This window comes from Homalodisca vitripennis, chromosome 7 (assembly GCF_021130785.1).
Source record: "Homalodisca vitripennis isolate AUS2020 chromosome 7, UT_GWSS_2.1, whole genome shotgun sequence".
Lineage (NCBI taxonomy): Eukaryota > Metazoa > Arthropoda > Insecta > Hemiptera > Cicadellidae > Homalodisca > Homalodisca vitripennis.
Genome location: NC_060213.1, coordinates 60,757,431 through 60,778,551, shown reverse-complemented (window position 1 = coordinate 60,778,551; position 21,121 = coordinate 60,757,431). Strand labels below are relative to the sequence as shown.

Here is a 21,121-nt window from a genome sequence, read left to right as displayed (position 1 = left end):
AAGATAGTCAATCAATAACACTCCACGGCAGTCCCAAAAAACTGTAGCCATTACCTTTCCTGCCGACTCAAAAACTTTGGCTTTTTGAGGAGCTGCCTCTCCTTTTTTTTTGCCACACCATACTCTGGCGTTTGGTCTCTGGAGTTGAGTGGTGAATCCATGTTTCATCACCAGTGACTATTCTACTGAAAAGGTTTTCATCTTCATCGTCAAACAATCGCAAGAAAGACTGGGCAGCAGCCATTCGTTGTTGTTTATGGGCATTGCTCAATAAGCGAGGCACCCATCTTGCACACACTTTTGCAAGCTGAAGATCTTCTGTCATGATATTGTGCACAGATGACCGGCTAACTTCAACACTTGACGGCAGTTTATCCATAATTTCATCGAGAGTCACTCGCTTATCATTGTCAATAACTGCTCGTACAGCATTAATGACGTCAGGTTGCCGAGAATTGGCCGGTCGGCCACTACGCTCATCGTCATGAACATTTTCTCTTCCTTCCAAAAACATTGGACGCCAACGACGGACCATCTGAACGGACATAACATGTTCACCATTACACTTGACACAACTGACGATGAATTTCAACAGCAGTTTCGTTTTTTGGCGGTCAAGAAACGAATAACACTACACTACGGACTTCGCAACTGGCGGCAGAACGCAGTGGAGTCTCCATGATGTTTGGGCAGCAAGTGACTGAGAAGCGTGACAATGGGCCAGTGACCGGCGCACCTGTTGCCAACCGAACCGCGCTACATATCCCCGCCCACAGCTGCACGCTGTGTTACGTACGCGTCTTTTTACAGAACAGAGAAACTTACTTTTTGGATACCCCTCGTAATGTAAGGAACAGCTGTCACTTGGTTTGAGTAATTAACTGAAAGACCAACCCATGCACACCAGTGAACCAGAAGCATGAGGGCCGTCGGATCTGTGACCATCCTGTTGTGCTTACCCATGATCAGGATCACCACATTATCTATCCCTTTGCAATTATATCAATGCCATTAAGGCTCTAGAGCAGATCGTCTACCACCAAGTTTCACAGAGGAGTCAGTACTCCTCTCGGACAACATTGTGTTCTTGGCCATGACACTCACCATGAAATAAAGCAGTAACATCTGGTTTGAAGTAGGGCTACCACTCAGCCACAGAAAATGCCATCTGACTCATGAGCACCACATCAATGAAATTTTGGTATTGTCAAAGATTCCTTGAGTGTCCAAAAAGGAGCCAAGTACAACTCTTTTCATCCTCAATAACCTTCCCAATCTTTATCTACGTTATTTCCTGATTTACAGCACAATCAAGGAATATGTCACTTTGTCATTGGCTTTGTAATAAATGTCATCAATACGGCCAAGTGCCGTTTCTTGTGGAATGTTTTAAAAACTTTTGATCCATTGGCACGAAACTTATAACAGTCTTTGCACAAGTTTCTTGGGACAGTATCATATTGTATGTACTTTATTAAATTCCAGGGACATTAAGTACAAGCTCCTTAATTTTGAAACATCAGTTTTCATAAATTTATTTTGTCTGACAGAATACCATCCACCTAACTAGGCTAACTACTGTGGCCTTCATCTTAAATGTTAATGTGGTTTTTTTTACATATGGTCATATTTTCAGAATCGTTGGTAAAGCCAGTTCTTCTTGAATCCCAGAGTCGCTCAGTCATGGATATTCGTGCAAAGGTGGCAGATATGGAAAAGCACTCGACCAGACTGCTTATTGTGCGGGAACAGCAAGCTAATCCAGACAGAAATTTTGGTATGTATACACAATATTTTAGGCGAATTCTGAGTTGCATTAATGTTCAATAGACTAAACTCAACATTCACTTCCATTTCATCTAGGATAGAAAATTCACTATTTAGAATCAGAATCAGAAATCATTTATTAGTCATATTCCTTGAGAACAGATTAAAAGTCAAAAAGTAGTGTTTGTGTTATAATGGTGTAAGTGTTGTGTTTGTGATACTTAGTTTCTGGCATGATTTTAGTCAGTCCACGGTTGAGGGTCCCTCCTCCAGTTTTTGAATTCTTCCACTGTGTAGTAGGGACGGTCGAGGAGCCAGCGTGAGATCATTTTCAGCGTCTTTCCTTTCTTCACTTCTTCAGGTAGGATGTTCCAGAAATTGGAGCCTACATATGTGGGTTGCTTTTCAAACATTGCCAGTCGATGTATTTGCAAGGTAAAGTTATTTGCTGTTCTTGTGTCATGATTGTGAGTTTCATTACCTCTTGTTGGGTTTTGTTACCGCACAGCAAAGAGTATTGTTTCCAGTATATATGAGTCTATTACAGTGATGATTTTCTGTTCCTTGAAGGCCTCTCGGCAGAAGTCTCTGGGTCCCAGACCAGTGAGGATGCGAACAGCTCTTTTCTGGAGCACTAGGACTCTCTGGAGGTTTGCCTTGGAGGTTCCTCCCCAAACCACAAGCCCATACCTGAGGTGCGACTCGAAAATGGCATAATAAGCAGTCTTCACCATGTCTTGATTGCAGACGTGAGTGAGTCTCCTCAGTACATATAGGGCAGAGCTAAGTTTGCTGCATAGGTTTTTTTATATGGTCGGTCCATGTTAATTTGTTGTCAATTGTGACCCCAAGGCACTTAACTTTTCCAATTTGTTCTAGGTCTGGTAGCACGCATACCTCTTCTTTTGCTCTTCCAATGAATAGCTGCTGGCTCTTTTTTTCATTTAATATTAGGTCATTTCTCTCACAGTATTGTTGTGCCATAATTGACAGCAATGTATGACCCAACCTTAATGTGTGCAGGTGTTCTGTTTTTCAGTAAAAGCACTGTGTCATCCGCATACATTAATGTTGAGCAGAGATTATTTAGGTAGTCTGGGAGGTCATTGACAAAGATGATGTAGAGAACAGGTCCTAGGACTGATCCCTGTGGGACTCCTCTCTGTATGGGCAATGGTTTTGACTTGAATTTCTTCTTTACACCATCTGTAATTCTAGTTATTTCAACTGTTTGGTTCCTTCCTAGTAGGTAGCTTTTGAACCATTTGGCAGTTAGGCCTCTGACTCCCAGTTTATTCAGTTTACTTAGTAACATCTCATGGTTGATACAATCAAAAGCCTAGGAAAATTGCTGATGTTGAGTTTCCTTCTTCTGTAGCTTGGATAATGAATTCAACGAGGCTGGCAATCGCGGAGGTTGTGGAGTGCCCCGCTGTAAAACCATGTTGTCCCTTCATGTGAATGTTGTTTATGGTGAAGTGGTGTAGAAGTCTGGTCAATACAATTTTCTCTAAGATCTTAGAGAAAGTAGATAGTAAGGATATCGGTCTGTAGTTCCCCTGATCGGTAGGATCTCCATTTTTGAGTTTCAGGTACACTCTGGCTAGCTTGAGTTTTGCGGGGAAAATGCCTTGCTCTAGCGATTTGTTCATCATGTTAACTAGTGGCTGTACTAATTCTTCCTCACATGTTTTCACTATTGCTGGAGATAACTCGTCTGGACCAGCGGAGTGTTTTGTTTTCATTGTCTTTATTATCTTGCTTACTTCCTGGTTGTCAGTTGGCCAGAAGAAGAGGCTACCAAGTATCGAGTCATCTGGTATGTGTGGTACTTCTACATCAGGTCTTTCAATATTTGCCAAGGTATCGTTAGCTATATTCACAAAGAATGAGTTCAAATGGTCAGTGATCGTAGCTGGGTTTTCTATTGTTCTCCCATTAACATGTAGTTTGTACAGTTCATTTCCACAGCTGTTATTTGACCTTTCTTTATTGATTAATTTCCACATAGATTTAGATTTGTTGTCTGAGTCTTTAATAAAATCTACTGCTCTTTGTTTTCTTAGATTTTTTAGGTGGAGATCGTATTCTTTTTTCCTTATATTAACGTCGATCTTATTTTGCTCCCTCCCCGTAAGAGTATAGGTTTCTTTGGCTTTGAGGAAGCTGTCTCTCTTCAGCGTTAGTTCATAGTCATGTATCTGAGGCTTTCGTTTTTGTGAGATTTGTTTTCTGATATTGGGGCATGCTATATTTAAGTTATATGTGAGGGTTTCTATGAAACAGTCGTATGAGGATTCAACAGGCTCTTGTCCGTTTACATCTTCCCAGGTTTCCTTTTGTAGGAGGTGTTTCAGTAGTAGTATATTCCTGTTACTGAATTGTCTTCTCTCTATTACTGTTGTGGGTGGTTGAGACTTATCTTTATCATAGATGCTGCATAGCTGGCCTGTGTGATCTGAGACATAAGCTTGTATTACTGTAGCTCTTATTTTGGAGTCCGGTTGATTTGTGCAGATCATGTCTATTGAAGTGGAGCTGTGGTCTGTAATCCTGGTTGGTGGTGGTAGGTTTAGCCTGATAATGTTGTAACTGGTAAGTGTATCATTTAAGATTGATTGTTGCGTACCAGTGCATAGACAGTCAACGTTAATGTCTCCCATTACTATTACTGGGCTCTTCCATGTTGGAATTTCCTCCAATATATTTGACAGAGTATCTACTGCTGTGGTAAAGTCTCCTTCAGGTCTGTACACCCCAATGATGTGGTAGTCTGTCTTGTCTATGGTGATTTTTATTCCTGCCACTTCACATATAAGCTCAGTGCTCCAGTCTGCTATGTTTAAGTTGGATGTGCTACCGGCTAGATCTTCCCTAACATAGATGGCTGTCCCTCCTTTGAGGTGATTCTCTCTATTGAAGCTCTCCATAAGGACATAGCCGTCTAGTCTTGTTTCCTTCAATTTATTTTTGTTTAGGCCATGTTCAGTAAGTACCAGCACATCGGGATTCATAATTTGTTGTAGAGTGTCGTTAGTATATCTACCTTGTTCGATATTCTATCTATATTTTGATAGAATACTCTCAGTACTTCTATATCCTTTTTACTATTTCTCCGTTATGTTTTTCTGTGGTGGTCTGAGCTGTGAAATTTTCTTGTTTTGTATCTGTATTCTTTCCACTGGTGAAGGGCTAAAAAAGGTTTCTTAGTTAGATTTGTAGTAGTTCTATTTGGAGTTTGATGAGCAGGTTTTGTTACCGGAGTTATGGTTTGTGTTGAGGCAATAAGTATTTCATTCCGCAGTTTCCTGGCCTTGCCAATCTTTTTTTTGAAGAAATCTTAACACGTTCTGCCATCCTTTAGTTTTGTGGATGTATGGGGGGGTTTTTTTTCCCTGAGGGAGAAACTTGAGAGGATTGAAATGGAGAGCTACAGTTTAGGTTCGTTTCAGCCACGGTAGACATGCGCTTTTCAGCTGCGGTAGTAGGCAATGTCTTGGATCCTGCAGTCGTAATTTTCTCAGCTGCAGTAGCCATGTTTGTCTCAGTCAGGGTATTCCAAGTAGTCTTTACTGAGGTTTTTTCAGAACTATTAGTTGTAAAATGTTCATAGTCTTTTCTGCTGCGGTAATCACAGGTGTCTCAGCTGCGGTAGGTATCTGTGTCTCGGAGTCAGTCTCCTCAGCAGAGGTTGTTGTGGGAGTCATGAATAGAATCGACTCAGGTGTCTGTTACAGTTTTGTTTTGAAAAGTAGTTCATATTACTTTGTTTGTTTATAAAAGATTAATAAATAACTTAAGAGTTTATACCACATAATTACACACACACACACACAGGAATCCATACAAAAAGAAGAACATACAAACATGCAATTTTGATAACTTACAATAAACATATATAAATCAATCGATTTTAAAATTAAGAAAAACTAGCAACCTATTTTAGAGTTAAAATTAACATAAAACAAATTGTCATACATATAAGATAAAAATACATAAACTATTGTAAAATTGAATCATCAGATTAAAAAAAATAATTTCTTTAGTCCAAATACCACAGAATACATTAAATCTTTAGTCCAAATACCACAGAATACATTAAATCTTAATATCAAGGAGATTGTTATGCAAAGTAAGTTTACAACACCTGGAGTTATAAAGTGAATTTAGATCAGCTGGTGACTTTACAATAATGAAATTTTTATTCTTTTGAATGATGGCTTAATAGGAGACTGAGAAGAAGTTTTTCTCATCAAAGTTGATAAACATTTGAGTTATTAAATACAGTAATACTTTTATTATTTGTATTAAATTGGTAAATCTCGATTTTTGAATCCAAGAACAGAAAAGACATTTACTAGATGATGAACACTTGAATATTGGATGGGAACCAGAACTCTCAGATCTGCAAGGGTAATCCTACACTACCAGTATTAAATCTACACTAAACTGACAAGGATGATTGGAAGATGAATAAGTGTCAATTGAACATATAAAGTAAAACTGGATTTGAACTCAAGTAAGATCTACCCAATTTAAGATTCCAAATCTTTCAAAATTCAAACCTATGTTTGTATAAATTCAAATTTAACATGTACCACAATTTTGTGTATGTTGGATATAATTTTTTTTATGTGCCCATGGCATTATCATCCACGAAACCCTGTATGTGACAAATAAACTCAACAGCAATTATTGTAAATCAAACGTTTATTTATTTATATCAATAGCTAGTTAAGCAAGGGCAAAGTACGGGTTAAATAAATAAAGCAAAAAGAAAAATTTAATATGTCCCAGTCACGTTGTGCGCAGGTTTGATCTTCTCTTTCTGATATACTTGTGTGTATTTGGCAGCTTGGAGAGGACATTATAAACATTAGTTTTTCTGTCTGTACATCTTCTTTTCTTAAGAGATTGACTATTTTGCATTGCAGTGGACGATTTATTTTCTTGGCTCAGATCAGTCTTCAGAAACCTGAGCATTGCCTCCATCTGGTTAAGTCTTCGAGGTCAATCAAAAGTGGTGCTGAGCTTACAAAATATTTTGTGTTGTCACTCACTGGGGTATTGATTTGTGTGTATGAGTTCTGGTATGTTTTATTTATTGCGCCCTGACTTATAATTTTCTTTTGTAGAGTAAGAATTGTATTTTTCTGTTCGTCTATTGTTTTTGATTGATTGTTGATGAGTTGGCATAGTTCAAGGTCCTGCTCCTCAGAGATAGCTTGTGTTTCTTGATGAAGTTTCTTCTCTTCTTCAAGTCGATCCTGTTATTCAGCAGTCTGTTGTAGCAGCAATTCAACTTTGTCAATGTACTTTCTTTCATTGGTTTCCATTTCCCCTAACTTTGATTCCATTATCAATAATCTGGTTTCTAGTTTAAACTTTGCTTCTTTCAGGACATTATTTTCTTCTAACAGGGCTGATCCAATTTTCGCAGCCATCTGTAATTTGTGGTCATCGTTACTCGAATCTTCTAAGAGATTACTTTTAATGAGGCTATTTTCAAGTTCTACAATGGAGTTGTTGAAGGTGCCCAAATTTCCTGTTAAATTTTTATCATTTTATCAGTTTTTTTGCTTAAAAGTACAGGAATGAGAGTCTTCTGTTTCATTCTCCAGTGGGTTGCTGTTTATAGGTTTTTTGAGGCGATTTCAGCCAGTTTTAGGGCCTTGTTAAATTTTTCATTTTTGAAATTGTCAGGTTTGATTTTGCCATGAATTTTTTTATACTCCGAATACTGACATATTTCGTTCAGTTTGACAAAGGCAGTAGTATTATCACCAAAAAAGTTACTTGGTACTGTACTTTATATTTTTTCGATTTTTTTTATTTCTTTGATTACAGCTGGCCAATAGGGATAACCTTTTATTTTAGCAAATACTAAGCTGCCTAATGAGTACAAAGTGTCTGCTGACATATTGTTGGTGTCCATAGTCGTTAGTTTTGTATATATATGACTTATATGGACTATGTCTTGGCTTATATCTATCTGTTATCAATTAGTTATGTCTAGTATTTATTGATCTCTACACACGACTAACCAGCCAAGCAGTTTATGACAGATGTCTGGTTATATAGCTGTGTGCAGTTGTTTAGTTACAGCTTTGTCTACAGTTGACAGACATTTGAATACTGATGTCTGGTTATATAGCTGTGTGCAGTTGTTTAGTTACAGCTTTGTCTACAGTTGACAGACATTTGAATACTGATGTCTGGTTATATAGCTGTGTGCAGTTGTTTAGTTACAGCTTTGTCTACAGTTGACAGACATTTGAATACTGATGTCTGGTTATATAGCTGTGTGCAGTTGTTTAGTTACAGCTTTGTCTACAGTTGACAGACATTTGAATACTGATGTCTGGTTATATAGCTGTGTGCAGTTGTTTAGTTACAGCTTTGTCTACAGTTGACAGACATTTGAATACTGATGTCTGGTTATATAGCTGTGTGCAGTTGTTTAGTTACAGCTTTGTCTACAGTTGACAGACATTTGAATACTGATGTCTGGTTATATAGCTGTGTGCAGTTGTTTAGTTACAGCTTTGTCTACAGTTGACAGACATTTGAATACTGATGTCTGGTTATATAGCTGTGTGCAGTTGTTTAGTTACAGCTTTGTCTACAGTTGACAGACATTTGAATACTGATATCTGGTTATGAGAAGATATGCAGTTGTTAAATTACAACTTGTCTGGATGTTTTAACCCTTCCAACGCGGCTAACGCCTATAGACGCGGAACTGCCGATGCTTTAAACGCGGATAACGTCTACAAACGCAAAAGCTTTACTTTTGAAATGGCGAAGAATTAGTTGTTAAAACTTCCGTAAGAGAGCAGCTCGATGTTCCTTTCAACTATCGGGACTAGACAAAACGCTTTATCACCGTTGGTGGACGTTGTAACGGTATCTACTCGGGTTGAAAGCAATCGCCGCCATTTTTTGTATGGCCTGTGACGCGGCGTACGCCTACAGACGCGTTCTTTTCATTCAGCTGTTTAACTACGTGTGTGTTGGTCGTATGTTGGTTATATTGTTAAACAAAGTGTTTTGAATCAGTCCTTTGTTATTCTAATAGTGTTTTAGTTTGTTTTTACTAACATTGAGTATAATATGTTGTTATAATGGCTAATCCAGATAATCCAAATGATTACTACGAACAACGTAGTTTGAGCGCATTTTTGGTATATTATGTGTAATATTTTTTTTCAATTATTTTTTTGTATTTTATACCAGTTTCACCATACAAGTCCAGTTTATTTATTCTAAATAAATAAGGTTTATAAGTACAATATTTGTTTCATTTCCCTTGTAGGCTATCGTATAAATAAGCTTGTGTTGAATTTCATATTATTACATTTCAAAACCTTATACTGAACTTATTTATTTTTATGTACTAATTATACAGAAACTTCAGTTACAATTTACTCATTATAAATAACCTGTATAAATGTTATGTAATCTGTCAAATAGTGTTCCTATTTACATTATCCTGCAATGCAGTTTATTCAAAATTTCAAATGTTTTCGTGCGTATAAAATTCTCAAAAATATATAATATTACATGTTTATTATTTTTTCTTATAAAGGAAATACCAAGGAATATGAAACAAAAATTAACATTGGGAAATAAAAAAAAATATATTTTTTTATGTCTTCGCGTTTGACAGTAATTTAAATTAGCGCTTTAAGGGTTAAATGTAATTCTTCGTTAAGGTTTAAGGTTGCCCACAGGCAGTACTTGTCTGCCAGTGCACACAGACTGACAGTCACTGTAATGTGTCAGCAGTCACATAAGTGTGATAGTGGTGTAGTGTCTCAGATGAATATTTCCAAACAAATCACTCAAAGTGGGAGTTCATGTTAAGAGCGGATAAGCCCTCCAGGCAATAATTTATGAGACCAGTGTGTGAGTAATAAGGCAGATAGTCTTATCAGTTAGTAACAGGACAAAGGTCAGTCAAGGCCATCCTGATTATCAGATTGTTGGATGTGATCTAGACTGGTTTGAACAGGTGTTCCAATACATCACTGTCTGATCTCCAACTGACTAACGTAGTATTTCCTTTCTGTTCCAGTCGTATTTTATTTTACTGTGGCAGTTTCATTTTTCTTTAAAAGTTATTTATTTAAAAGTGTGCTCCATTAAGTTTTGAAAATTATATTGATGTTTTGATATTATTGCAATCAGTTGAATCTGTCTATTCTTCTTCACTCAAGCTGACAAAAAACTGTCACAAAACCATGTGGGTTTTTCATTTTGTTGAAACTTGTTTCATTCAAGTGAGTTTAGATGGAAAATGTAAGTATAGCTAAACAAAATTACTTACTAGAAATATATTTTCTTACTTAGTTGTAGAATATTTACTGTCTAATAGATGTTTATTGTCACCATTCTTTAGAAAATCCAACAAATATGAAGACACATAGATCACTGTGTTATTTAAGTAATTTCCTTAGTGGTATTATTTTAATAATAGTAATATTTCTTTCAATCCTTTAATATTGTAATTTTTTATTTCTTTAAAGTATTAATTTAACCTTAAATTAAACAATATAAAAGGCAAACCATCACCCTAGGTATATCAATATACGTAATATCTATTGTATAGAAGTATAATGTATTGTAAATTTAAAATGTTTTTATTCATTAGTTATATTAGACTTTTGTTCATGTGTTGTAGATGCACTAAGTGACATACAATCGGACACTAGCAGTTTGTCCTCATTCTCCACGTCTTCGGGCGGGTAAGTTTATTGTTGTATGATTGCAATTGGGTAGGGGCTAAAGGAAATGTAGCATTGAGGAAATGTTTAAAAATTAAAAAGAGAGTATGTGGCCAAAAAAGTTTGAACAGCACTCTGTATGTAGAAGCGTTTTTCAAAATACCTTTTTTCGGCTATAGTGAATTACGTGTCTGACTTTACTTTGAATTTTTATTTTGTCAGGCTAAGTAATTCAATTGTCGGCTGTCAATATTTTAACATTTCGTCCAAACATACACATACCATGACATAACATATTATACAATGTTGTAAAGATGATTAAATTCTCTATAATATTAAAAATATCATGAAGCTTATTCACTATCATACAAATGTCAAATTGAATGCTGACTGGGACTTTCCAACTTAATTGTAAAAAACAATTAAACAGCAAAACTGTGAAAATAGCATAGTATTATAATGTCAGTAAAACATTAGTTGCAGAAAGATACAGTTCAAATAATTCTGTAAAAAATCAACACAGGTTGGGAGGAATTGTGATGAAAAAAATTACTGCAATGGAGATTTCAATCAGACAATCAAAACTATATTACTCGTAGATAGCATTCCTAAGCATAAAAACTTTCAATATACAATGGCAACAGTACTGTCAGTAGATATTTCCAAGAGCCTTATGATGGCAGTGTGAAGCAGAGAGCTACGATGAAGCAATTGGTTACAATGGGAGAGAATTGGTCTTTTGGTCTTTGCACCAGGATCCCTGTCATGATGATTCAAACCGATTGAGAGAGTTAATTTTAAAATTACACACCTTCAAATAACTTCAAACGCATTTATTGCAATAGAAGTCTTATGTTTACAGCACCAGAAGTACAAAGAATACTCGGAAAGCCCAACGTAAGCTGTGGAGCTTGAAGGAGGGCAACCCCAGGGAGGAGCAGGCGTTGTTATACACCATCACAGAACTGATACAGAACACAGAACGACTCACCAGTAAGTGCTCTCAATATACATAAAGTCCTGTGTGATATCTGTGCAGGGAATATATTAATGAAAATATGTCCTTTAGGTTATGAGAAGGAATATAATGTTCTTGTTTTCACTTCAACCATTCATTAAGTATAACTTTTTTACACAGTCATATTTAGTGGAAATAAAAATTATTCCAGACATTTGGTGTATTACTTTTTAGTAAAGGTTTTTTAATTTAAAACAGCTGTTTTTAACTTTTTTATTTACAACTAAAAATAACAATGTTGTTTTGTTAAAAAAATTAAATATCAATCCACTAAGTTAGAAAATATAAATGCTTAACAGTAAAAATGTTTTATTATTTTATATGCTACATAGTTTAATGTTTTTACTATAGTAGAAAAAATAAAGATAGATATTAAAATGTTGTTGACCCTTTGAGGTATAATTTAAAAAATCAATGGCCATTGTTCTCAGGTGGTATTTCTTTTCAGTCAAGACTTAACCCTTGAAGCGTCTATCAGAAATACTAAAGTGTGCACTGATTTTTTGTAGGTTTTGCAGAATATCTTTGTAAGTTACAAATCAATTACGTATCAAATCTTATATATATATATATATACATTAAATTGTATAAATGGCAATAGCCTTATTTAATTTCAATAAACATTGAATCGCAAAAAGTACTTGCTCCGCCGGGAGTCGAACCCGGATCTCTCACTTGCCGGGTGAATGTGCTACCATTGCACCACAGAGCGCTTACTTTTTCCGATTCAATTATTTTGTATTTGGCCGTATCTGTCACATATGTGTTTAAATAAGCAAACTAACATATGATCGGAAGACCAAATACTTGTCAAACGACTTTTATTTACATTAAATTGTATAAATGGCAATAGCCTTATTTAATTTCAATAAATATTGAATCGTAATATATATATATATATTATATATATATATATATATATATATATATATCAGTGTGAATCAGAAATTTAAAAAAAATTATTTTGGACACTATTGTTTAAATAAATAGGAAATGAAGAATTTCCAACAATTCCCATAACTGACACCTGAGACCACATAAGATCCTAATTGGCATTTTCAATAATTAAAATATATCTCAAAGGACCAGGGGTAACCTATGCTCATGTAACCTATGCCACTGTATGGAGTACCATTTAAGAAGAATGCAAAACCGGAATAGAATTGTAACTATTTTCAAAAGCTCTTGCTTTAACCCTTTAATTGCCACACCCATGTTATCACGTGCCAAACAGCTGTAAGATGATACACATTGGCCTCAAGTAGTAGAAAGCATATGGTGAGTTTTACCTGAATGTGGTGACGTTAGAAACACAATGTTATTTGAACAGATAATTATTTTCAGTTTCATTTTTGAAATTGCTACTGTAATTTTATATTTTTCTATTTTGATTGTGGGTTAGTCGGTAAGGCAGAAATGTTTTGTAATAAAGTGTGAGTTATGCATCCACAGTGTGTAAATTTTCTGAGAATGATCAAAATCAGGATGTGAACTCAATTTATTACCGATTACCTGATGTGACGAAAGAAGGGATTCAGGTGGTAGTGTAGTAAATGAAGATGTTACTGAAGTTTATCATAGTGGACAAGAATCACCACGCTATGTGTATGCTGACTTGGGTGACAGCACCATTGAAAACTCAGCAAGGATTAAATACTGTACTTTCCTATCCCTCCCTTCTGAGAATTGAAAAGTGGACTTAAAATAGTGACTCAGTGTTATAGTACTGCACTTGCTTTCCGCCTACATCCTGTCTGCAATTTTAACTTTGAGTGAATTAAAACTGTGACAGATAAAATTGATTATCTGACGCTATGTAACAATAGCAGGGCATTGAGTGCCGAATGCTATAGAGAGTAGAATCAATAACTGAGTCATGTCTTATAGCATATTTGTGGCTGTTGGAGGAAATGAAAGGGATATTAACTGAATTAAAGTCAAGGGAGTAAGTATGAATTTTACTTTTGTGATGGGCATAAGAGTTAAACTTCAAACATTTTAAAACCTTTATTTTTGGTTCTCGAATCATAGGAGGTGTCTTGATTTAAAGATGTGATTAATATGCATCCAGAAGTTTTTAGTTTTTCTTATATAATTTATACATTTTTTACATTTAAAAAATTAAATATTTTGTTTTTTAAGTGAACAAAAACGTTTTTTAAGATTTTTTGAATAACCATTAAAATAGAAAAAGCTGTAATCTGTTTGTGCACATTTTAATGATACCTTTAAAATGAGACACCTCCCATAATTCTATGACTAAATAGCAGATTGTGAAAGTTTAATGTTATTTTTATGGGGCTGAAATGAATATAGTGACCAGTAAAGCAGCCTCTTAATTTTTGAAAATAAATACATTTCTACTGATTAGCCATACCTTTTTTGGAGAAAATTACTACTTAGTGAAATTTAACTCCTTAATGCCCAGTATGGTGCAATCTGTTCATATTTTATAATATTTCTGGAGGAGAATCTGTATTCCTGAATTTCTGACTGATATTGTCCAGAAAAAGGCTAGTATTGTTAGATTACTGAGATAGTTTATGGCCGTTAACTTTACTCCAGTAACTAATCTTTTATAACATGTTTACCATTGAAATAAGTGTAAATAATAAATTATGTAAAAAATTATTTCTCAATTTCAAAATATTAACCGTGTTTGTATGTTAGAAGTAATAGTAGCAAATTTCTGGTGCACAGTCAAAATCATTGATGTGATACTAGGAACAAAAATTGTTAAGTTTTATCGCATCACAACCTGGAATTATTTTAGAACATTATTATGCAGAGATGAAGTTTTATAATCAAGTTCCAAATTTTAATAAATATGTAGATGGGAACAAAAAGTTTTGATGCATGTTTTAACAGTCCTTCTGACATATCATACTCTTTATCCATCTAAAGAATTTTATGAACTGACCAGTATTAAGGAACATTTGATCACGTATGTTTTATTAGGTTTAAGGATTTGTAATACAGCGAGACACTATTCATTGTACAAGGTGTATAAATTGAATATAGATATGATTGATTGATGTGTTCCCAGGTGATGTCCGCACCACATGTCTCGCCCTGGCGGAGTTAGGGCTGGACACGGAGGCTGGCACGCTACAATCGGCCATGACTGCAGCACTTGAGAAGATACAACAGATAAGGCACTCTGTCTGGCCAGGCTCCACTGCCAAGGTACAGTACTCATCAATCCTTCATTTCACTAGGAAGGTAGCCTTGTCGTCTAAAAATGCAAAAATTATCATTTTTAATTTTTTTTTATCTTGTCCATTCTTCTGTAAACATGTTTCGATTTAATACTTGCATATTTGACTCTCATTTATTACATAAATATTTGTGTTTGTCGAAGAACCACCCAAATTGTCAACTTGATAGCTTCCTCGACTCGAGTGATATCCGAAGGGGTAAAACTGTTGGCACAAGTATCAAAGGGCCCTTGTTCTTAGTGAAAGTACACTCACCTATGTAGTGTACCAGAGTCTGTAATAGCAGCTATCAAGTCTAGTTTTAGAGGCCTAATTGCAAAAGTGCTTTTAGAAAGTGTACACATGGATGCAAGTACAGAATTGCAACAAAGCACTGAACAATGTTATGTGGGCTTCTAAAAATAACTTTGTAAGTCTCCTTTCTTTAAAAAAAGTAGGTATATGGAATAGGGGGAGGAGGATGTATTAATTATTCCTTTTGAATACCTTAAAACTACTATTTACATTGTTACAGAAAACTGGCAGTGATGCAGATGCTATAGACCCCACCTTGACAGGTAAGAACTTGACTAAGCAACTGTAGTTTCTTTTATTAGATAGAAACTAGTTTCTTATAGTTATTTATAAGATTTTTGTCCGTACAAAAATAACAAGTTAAATTATTTTTATTTTGACACCATATATTACGATTTTTCATTTATTTAAAATGTGAAAAGGAAATAGAGCTCACATTAATGTTGTGTTATGCAAAAGTAAAAATTAACTCAACTTTTATCAAATAAAATTTCCTGATTTTTTTTGTTGAACTTAAAACAACATTATTGTTCAAAATATTCAATCGTATTTTAATCTGCTAAGAAAATGCATGTGAAAATATTATATTCCTGTGCTAACAGGAATATAATATTTTCACGTAGCACAAAACAAAACTGATTCATTTTTAAAGTGGATTCTCTATTGTAACCTTTTTTACAAAATATTAATGCTTCTGTTGGCAGACATGCAGCTGAAATTCCCCCCAACCAGCTGCATCTCAGCGACTTGGAGGCTCGACATCTACTCATAGCGCAACTGCAGGGAATTCTTTTTTATACTGATGATGATCTTTTACATTATTTACTGGAAATATGTAAACATTTAAGTTTTTGAGTCAAGTGCACTTTTGAGTCTTGATAAGATATTACTTGACAATAATATTAATCTATTTTTCATAGGATGAGGATAAAAGCAATTCAAGATGATATTACTTAGTCTCCTGTAATACTTTTAAGTAACAAGAGTCAAAGTTTTATTCATCACAGGTTAACGACATAATTAAAATAAATTTTATAAATGAAAATTGACACATTAAAATATAAAATTTCAGAAATTTATGAATACTCCTTATGAAAATAACTGTTGCAATTGAAAAAAAATGAAATAGAGAACATGCACACAGATTCAGCTTTAATTTCCATACTTAAATTTTTGTAACCCTAGACATCAATGGCAAAGACCCTTCAACAATCTTTTGAGGAGTGTTTGTTAATTACAACTTAATCTACATACTGACTGAACTAAAGGTTGTCCACATACTTACATGTGTAAGTAATAAACAAAATTTTCATCTTTTGTTGAATCCTCATAATAATAACATTGTGTGAATAGAAATTGAGGTTATACAAATATAGCAATTGAGGGATTGTGCAAAGGAAATTCCATGCAAGGATGGTCTGGAAGTTTCCTGAGTTATTCCCACTTAGCTTATTTTAAGAAAGACCTCATTGTTCTTAATTTCAGCAAGTGGGAGGTTGGGTGAAATGAAGGAATTGAGGACGGATTAAACAAATAGATTGAGGATGGATGAAATGAAGAGATTAAGGATAGATGAAATGAATGGATTGAGGATAGATGAAATGAAGAGGTTGAGGTTGGGTGAAATAAGGGATTTGAGGAGAGGTGAAATGAAGAGGTTGAGGTTGAGTGAAATAAAGGGGTAAGTGGGAGGCTCACCAAAAAGTGGAATTAAAAATACAAAAAGTAATCAGTGTCACAAATTGACAACATTTTACGGTAGTTGAGAAAACTAAAAACTGCATCTTTGAGATTGTATTTCTATACTTCAGTTGTCTATGACAGGTGTTATCAAATAGGAAGAACATGTGATTTTCTATTTTATTGCAAGTGGAAATCATAAAACAGAATGTTACTTTTAATTACTCACATACATATTGTGTTCTCTCTTTTCATGTCTTTTCTTCATTCACTTTACTTTACACCTTACTTCACACTTCATATTCTTTACAACACTTGTGTGAGCAGCTGACGTAGTTTGTTGCTATCGATGTGAAAGCCGTGCAGTGTTTTCTGTTGGTGTTACTGTTTTATTTACTTTGATAATTTGAGTTCATTTGCAATTAATATCTGCACTACTACTATCCCATGTCTGCTTTTAAATAGATTATGGTAAACTATGTGTTTATTACAAAATGTTCTCAAATCTCAGGATCATTTATGTATTATTTCTGGAATTAATTATCCCCCATACTTTTTTATTAAATTTTGACATCCTGAATAGTTTTATGGGTTCTTCAGAAGTTTTGAATTAAATTAAGTTCAACAAATTTGTAAAATATCAACTTTTTTTAAAATACAATTTTTTTATGTTAGAAACATAAATATAACTGGATATGACAGTTAATTTATAATTAATTGGCAATATCTGTGCTGTGTTAAAGGTTGACTGGAATACCTGTCCAAAATCCTTGTGTTACAGTTTGGTGAATTATTTGAGCCCTGATGATTCGTTGCATTTTGTGAACAGGATGTTTGAAAGGTAACTGATTTTATCATTTTGTGATTCAACAATGAATGCTGCCCATTGGTTGTCTGATACTTGTCTGATTCTTATCAGATAACCAGTGCACAGCATTCACTGTAGATACGTTTATACTTGCAGGAGATGTCAAATCGTTTCTTAAATTCATTTGATGAACTGATGCGTTTTTCAAGATAGATTTGGTAATACTTGAACTGGCCGTTAGTTGAGATACTGAACAATTTTCTGATGTGTTGTCTTCTAAATCAGTTAAAATGTCCGATAATTCTGATTTTTGGATACACATCTCTAGTAAATCAGTTGCTGTTTTTTCTGACCGATTGGGGTACATAATTTTGTGAAGTTTTAACATCTTGTGATTTTTGTTTTAAGACTTCATGTTTTATAACAGGTTTAGTTATTAACTTTTTGTTTCTGTAATCAATTTTCGGTAGAGGCATACCATTCTTCGGAAATCCTTGCTGATTCGACAAAATATTTTGAATGTCACTATTCACTTGATCCTTTACATGAGTTACAGGTGTAAGTTTCTTGTTACAGTTTTGTAATTGTTGGACAGCATTTTGAATTGTAGATCCATTCACTAACCTCATGTTATTGGTGGGTTGAATAGTAGATCCATTCACTAATCCCATGTTATTGGTGGGTTGAAGAAAAAAACAAAAATCCTTTTTCAACCCTAGAACTTGCATGCGTTTTAGCCTTAACTGGCACAGCTGTTTAACCCCTTGCGCAGAGATAACACAGAAAATATAAATTTGTATAAACCATTTTATTGAAATCAAAATTGATTTTACCATTACATTAATGGATGTGTGGTGTTCTGATGTTAAAACTTTATTTTCTAAACCAGCTAACACAAACAGTAACAGCTGTTAGAATTTCATAGCACGTCAGACAACTTTAGCAGCCAATATAACAAACGTTTGATGTATAAAAGTGAGTACATTAAAAGAAGTGCGAAATCCACTGATTATAATGATATAACTTTTATTATGATTTGAATGAAGATTGTTCAAAAGATAACTAATTAGCAGATGATGTTTAATGCGTCTCAAATTACGACTCAACCAATTTACAGCAAGAACAAATGTATCATAAATTATGTCTGCCAGTTCCGGTTTAAATACATAACATTATTTTATTTATATATGTGAATTTTTTAAAGGTTTTGCGCCTTTAGTTTGTACCCAACAAAAAATATCAATTTATACTTTTATTGTTAATTTATCTGGTAATTTGTGCTCAGTATATTTTCTGATTAGAATCTATAAGCAAAATATATGTAGTAGTCCAATTAAATTCAAGACAATCATTTATTTAAAGCTTGCATTTTCGCTAAAAATAAATGCCATGTACAAAGGAACGACAGGGGTCCAAAAATTCAAGTGTAAATGGTTAAAATGTGCATCTGTATCTGTTTGCTATTCTCCATTCACTCCTGAGTTGATAGTACAGGATTAGGGGAGAATTAACAATTCAATACCTGTCAATTTTTAACTCACTCAAAATGCAAATATTTCTTCTATATTCATATTTTACTTAACTCAAAAACCTGTGCTTGCATATTTCCATTCTTTACAAAGTCTAATTGTACAGCAAAGTAATTGTAAGGATAATAAAGTTATTGTTTTTAGTCCGAACGTGTTGATTCTTTGATTCCTTTTTCTGGATGTCATAATACCTACAGCATTATTAACATTATTGGGTAGATTTTGTTTTGGTGATTAAGACTGCATACAAATAAGTATACACTACATATAAATGGTACATATAGTTTTATAATAATAGATAAGCATTGTTGGTCACCACCTGACTACCATCACTAACAGTCTCCAAATCTTTGTCCTTCAAAATTTCCAAGATGTCTGGTTTTTAATCAAAGAAAAGAGATAAATTACGACCATTAATTTTAATTGATTTCCTTATAGTTTTTGAGGTATTTGGAACAATTTGAAGGACACTTATTTATTCTCACACACACACTCCTCCAATATTTTATATTTCCTTTTATAGTTAAGCAGTATTTATTTAGACCTAGATATTTACCAAAATCTTGATTGGTTTTATTAATTCTTGTTTTCTAGCAATTGGAAATGTTTCATAAACCACTGTCTCCATTTTTACTGTTACGTTTCATTCTTTAACCCTTTGGCTGCTAAGAATTTTTTGACATGTTATCCCAAAAGTGCTCAGGTTTTCATCGGCTTTTATCCCAAAAGTGCTAAGCCTAAAATGGTGAATTTGTAGAGTTTTACCAAAAAAATCATAAGTTCCTCAAATTTTAACCTATTTCATTGATTTATGTTTTGTTTTGTAGTATAATATATGTAAGAAAATAAAAAGTAATACATTTTGAAAAATACAAAACTATGTAAACAAATAAATAAATATTTTTTTGTTTTTGTTTTTTTTTCAACTTTGACACAGAAAAACATAATTAAACTAAACTTTTATTTTTTTTAATACAGTTTTACCTAAAACCATATGTTGTTTTGAGTACATACTGAAATTTTCATGCAAAAATATAGATTTTTACTTATGTAATGAAAAAAAAAAAAACAAAAAACTTATCCTGTGCTATCTAGATCACAGCTGTTTTTGCTGTTAGTGTACTATAAAAAACCAGCAAATACAAGTGTTATTATTTTTAAGGAAAAGTAAACTTATTCAACTGTCATTTACCGCAACCCGCATGTAAATAACGTAATATTTAGCGCTGAAAAAAAAATTCGCAACTACGAAATATCGTTCCATAGCATTGTTCGGCACGATTACCAAAAACAACATATCGTTGCATAGCAGCCAAAGGGTTAAACTCACTTCCCACAAATAAAAACATTATCTTGGGAGTATCGGTAGGATTTATGTGGTATATGAATGTAGATTAATATTTCTGAAATATTTTCTTACCAAGCACTACGGCCTGGGTGAAAACTATGTTCCATATTTCAAGCATCAGCGTTTATTATATTTACTAAGATTTTATGATGAGTTTACATATTATATCATGACTTTCCTTACAATTGGTTATGTAAGCATGCAATATTTTATCTTGAGAGACTCTTATTTAACTCATGTTGGGACCTTTATGCAGTTTTTTTTTTTATTTAACCCTTATCAAAGTAATGTGAGTTGTTTATAAATAAAAGTATCATAATTATTCATGGTTTTAATTAGTCTCGTTTGCTTACTATTCTCCTAAAAGCCTGCCTTCAGTTTTTTAATTCAGTCTGAGTTTATAGTTAGCATTTTTCTTAGTCTTGCAGATATTTAGTCTGTATTTTTGTTGTTGTTGCTTAACAGTTCTTGGTATTAAACATTGTTAACTGTATTAAAGTTAAGTAAGTTATAAAATATTCCAGGGTTTGTTATACAATCATTTAAAATGTTTCTACGATTTATTATTTTGAAAACTATACACCCTTAAGCAATTTTTAAACCTACATTATATGTAACCCTTTAAGTGACAACCATTTTTTTATTCATTGGTTAGTTGTAATTGCCAAGACATTTTTTACCCAAATATAAATTATTAAGTCACATAATTTTATTTACATTATAGGTAATGTAA

General features: G+C 33.8%; 1 protein-coding gene across 1 annotated transcript in view; it reads left to right on the top strand.

Annotated features, from left to right (window-relative positions):
• LOC124365904 (putative elongator complex protein 1) overlaps positions 1-19,186 on the top strand; it is a 42,047-nt gene extending 22,861 nt beyond the window's left edge. The window contains exons 10-15 of the mRNA XM_046822023.1: positions 1,637-1,777; positions 10,451-10,514; positions 11,356-11,486; positions 14,558-14,697; positions 15,244-15,286; positions 15,728-19,186. Of these exons, the coding sequence (XP_046677979.1) occupies positions 1,637-1,777; positions 10,451-10,514; positions 11,356-11,486; positions 14,558-14,697; positions 15,244-15,286; positions 15,728-15,795 (587 nt within the window). The 3' untranslated portion in view covers positions 15,796-19,186. The remainder of the gene's footprint in view (positions 1-1,636; positions 1,778-10,450; positions 10,515-11,355; positions 11,487-14,557; positions 14,698-15,243; positions 15,287-15,727) is intronic.
• Positions 19,187-21,121: the final 1,935 nt, after the last annotated feature.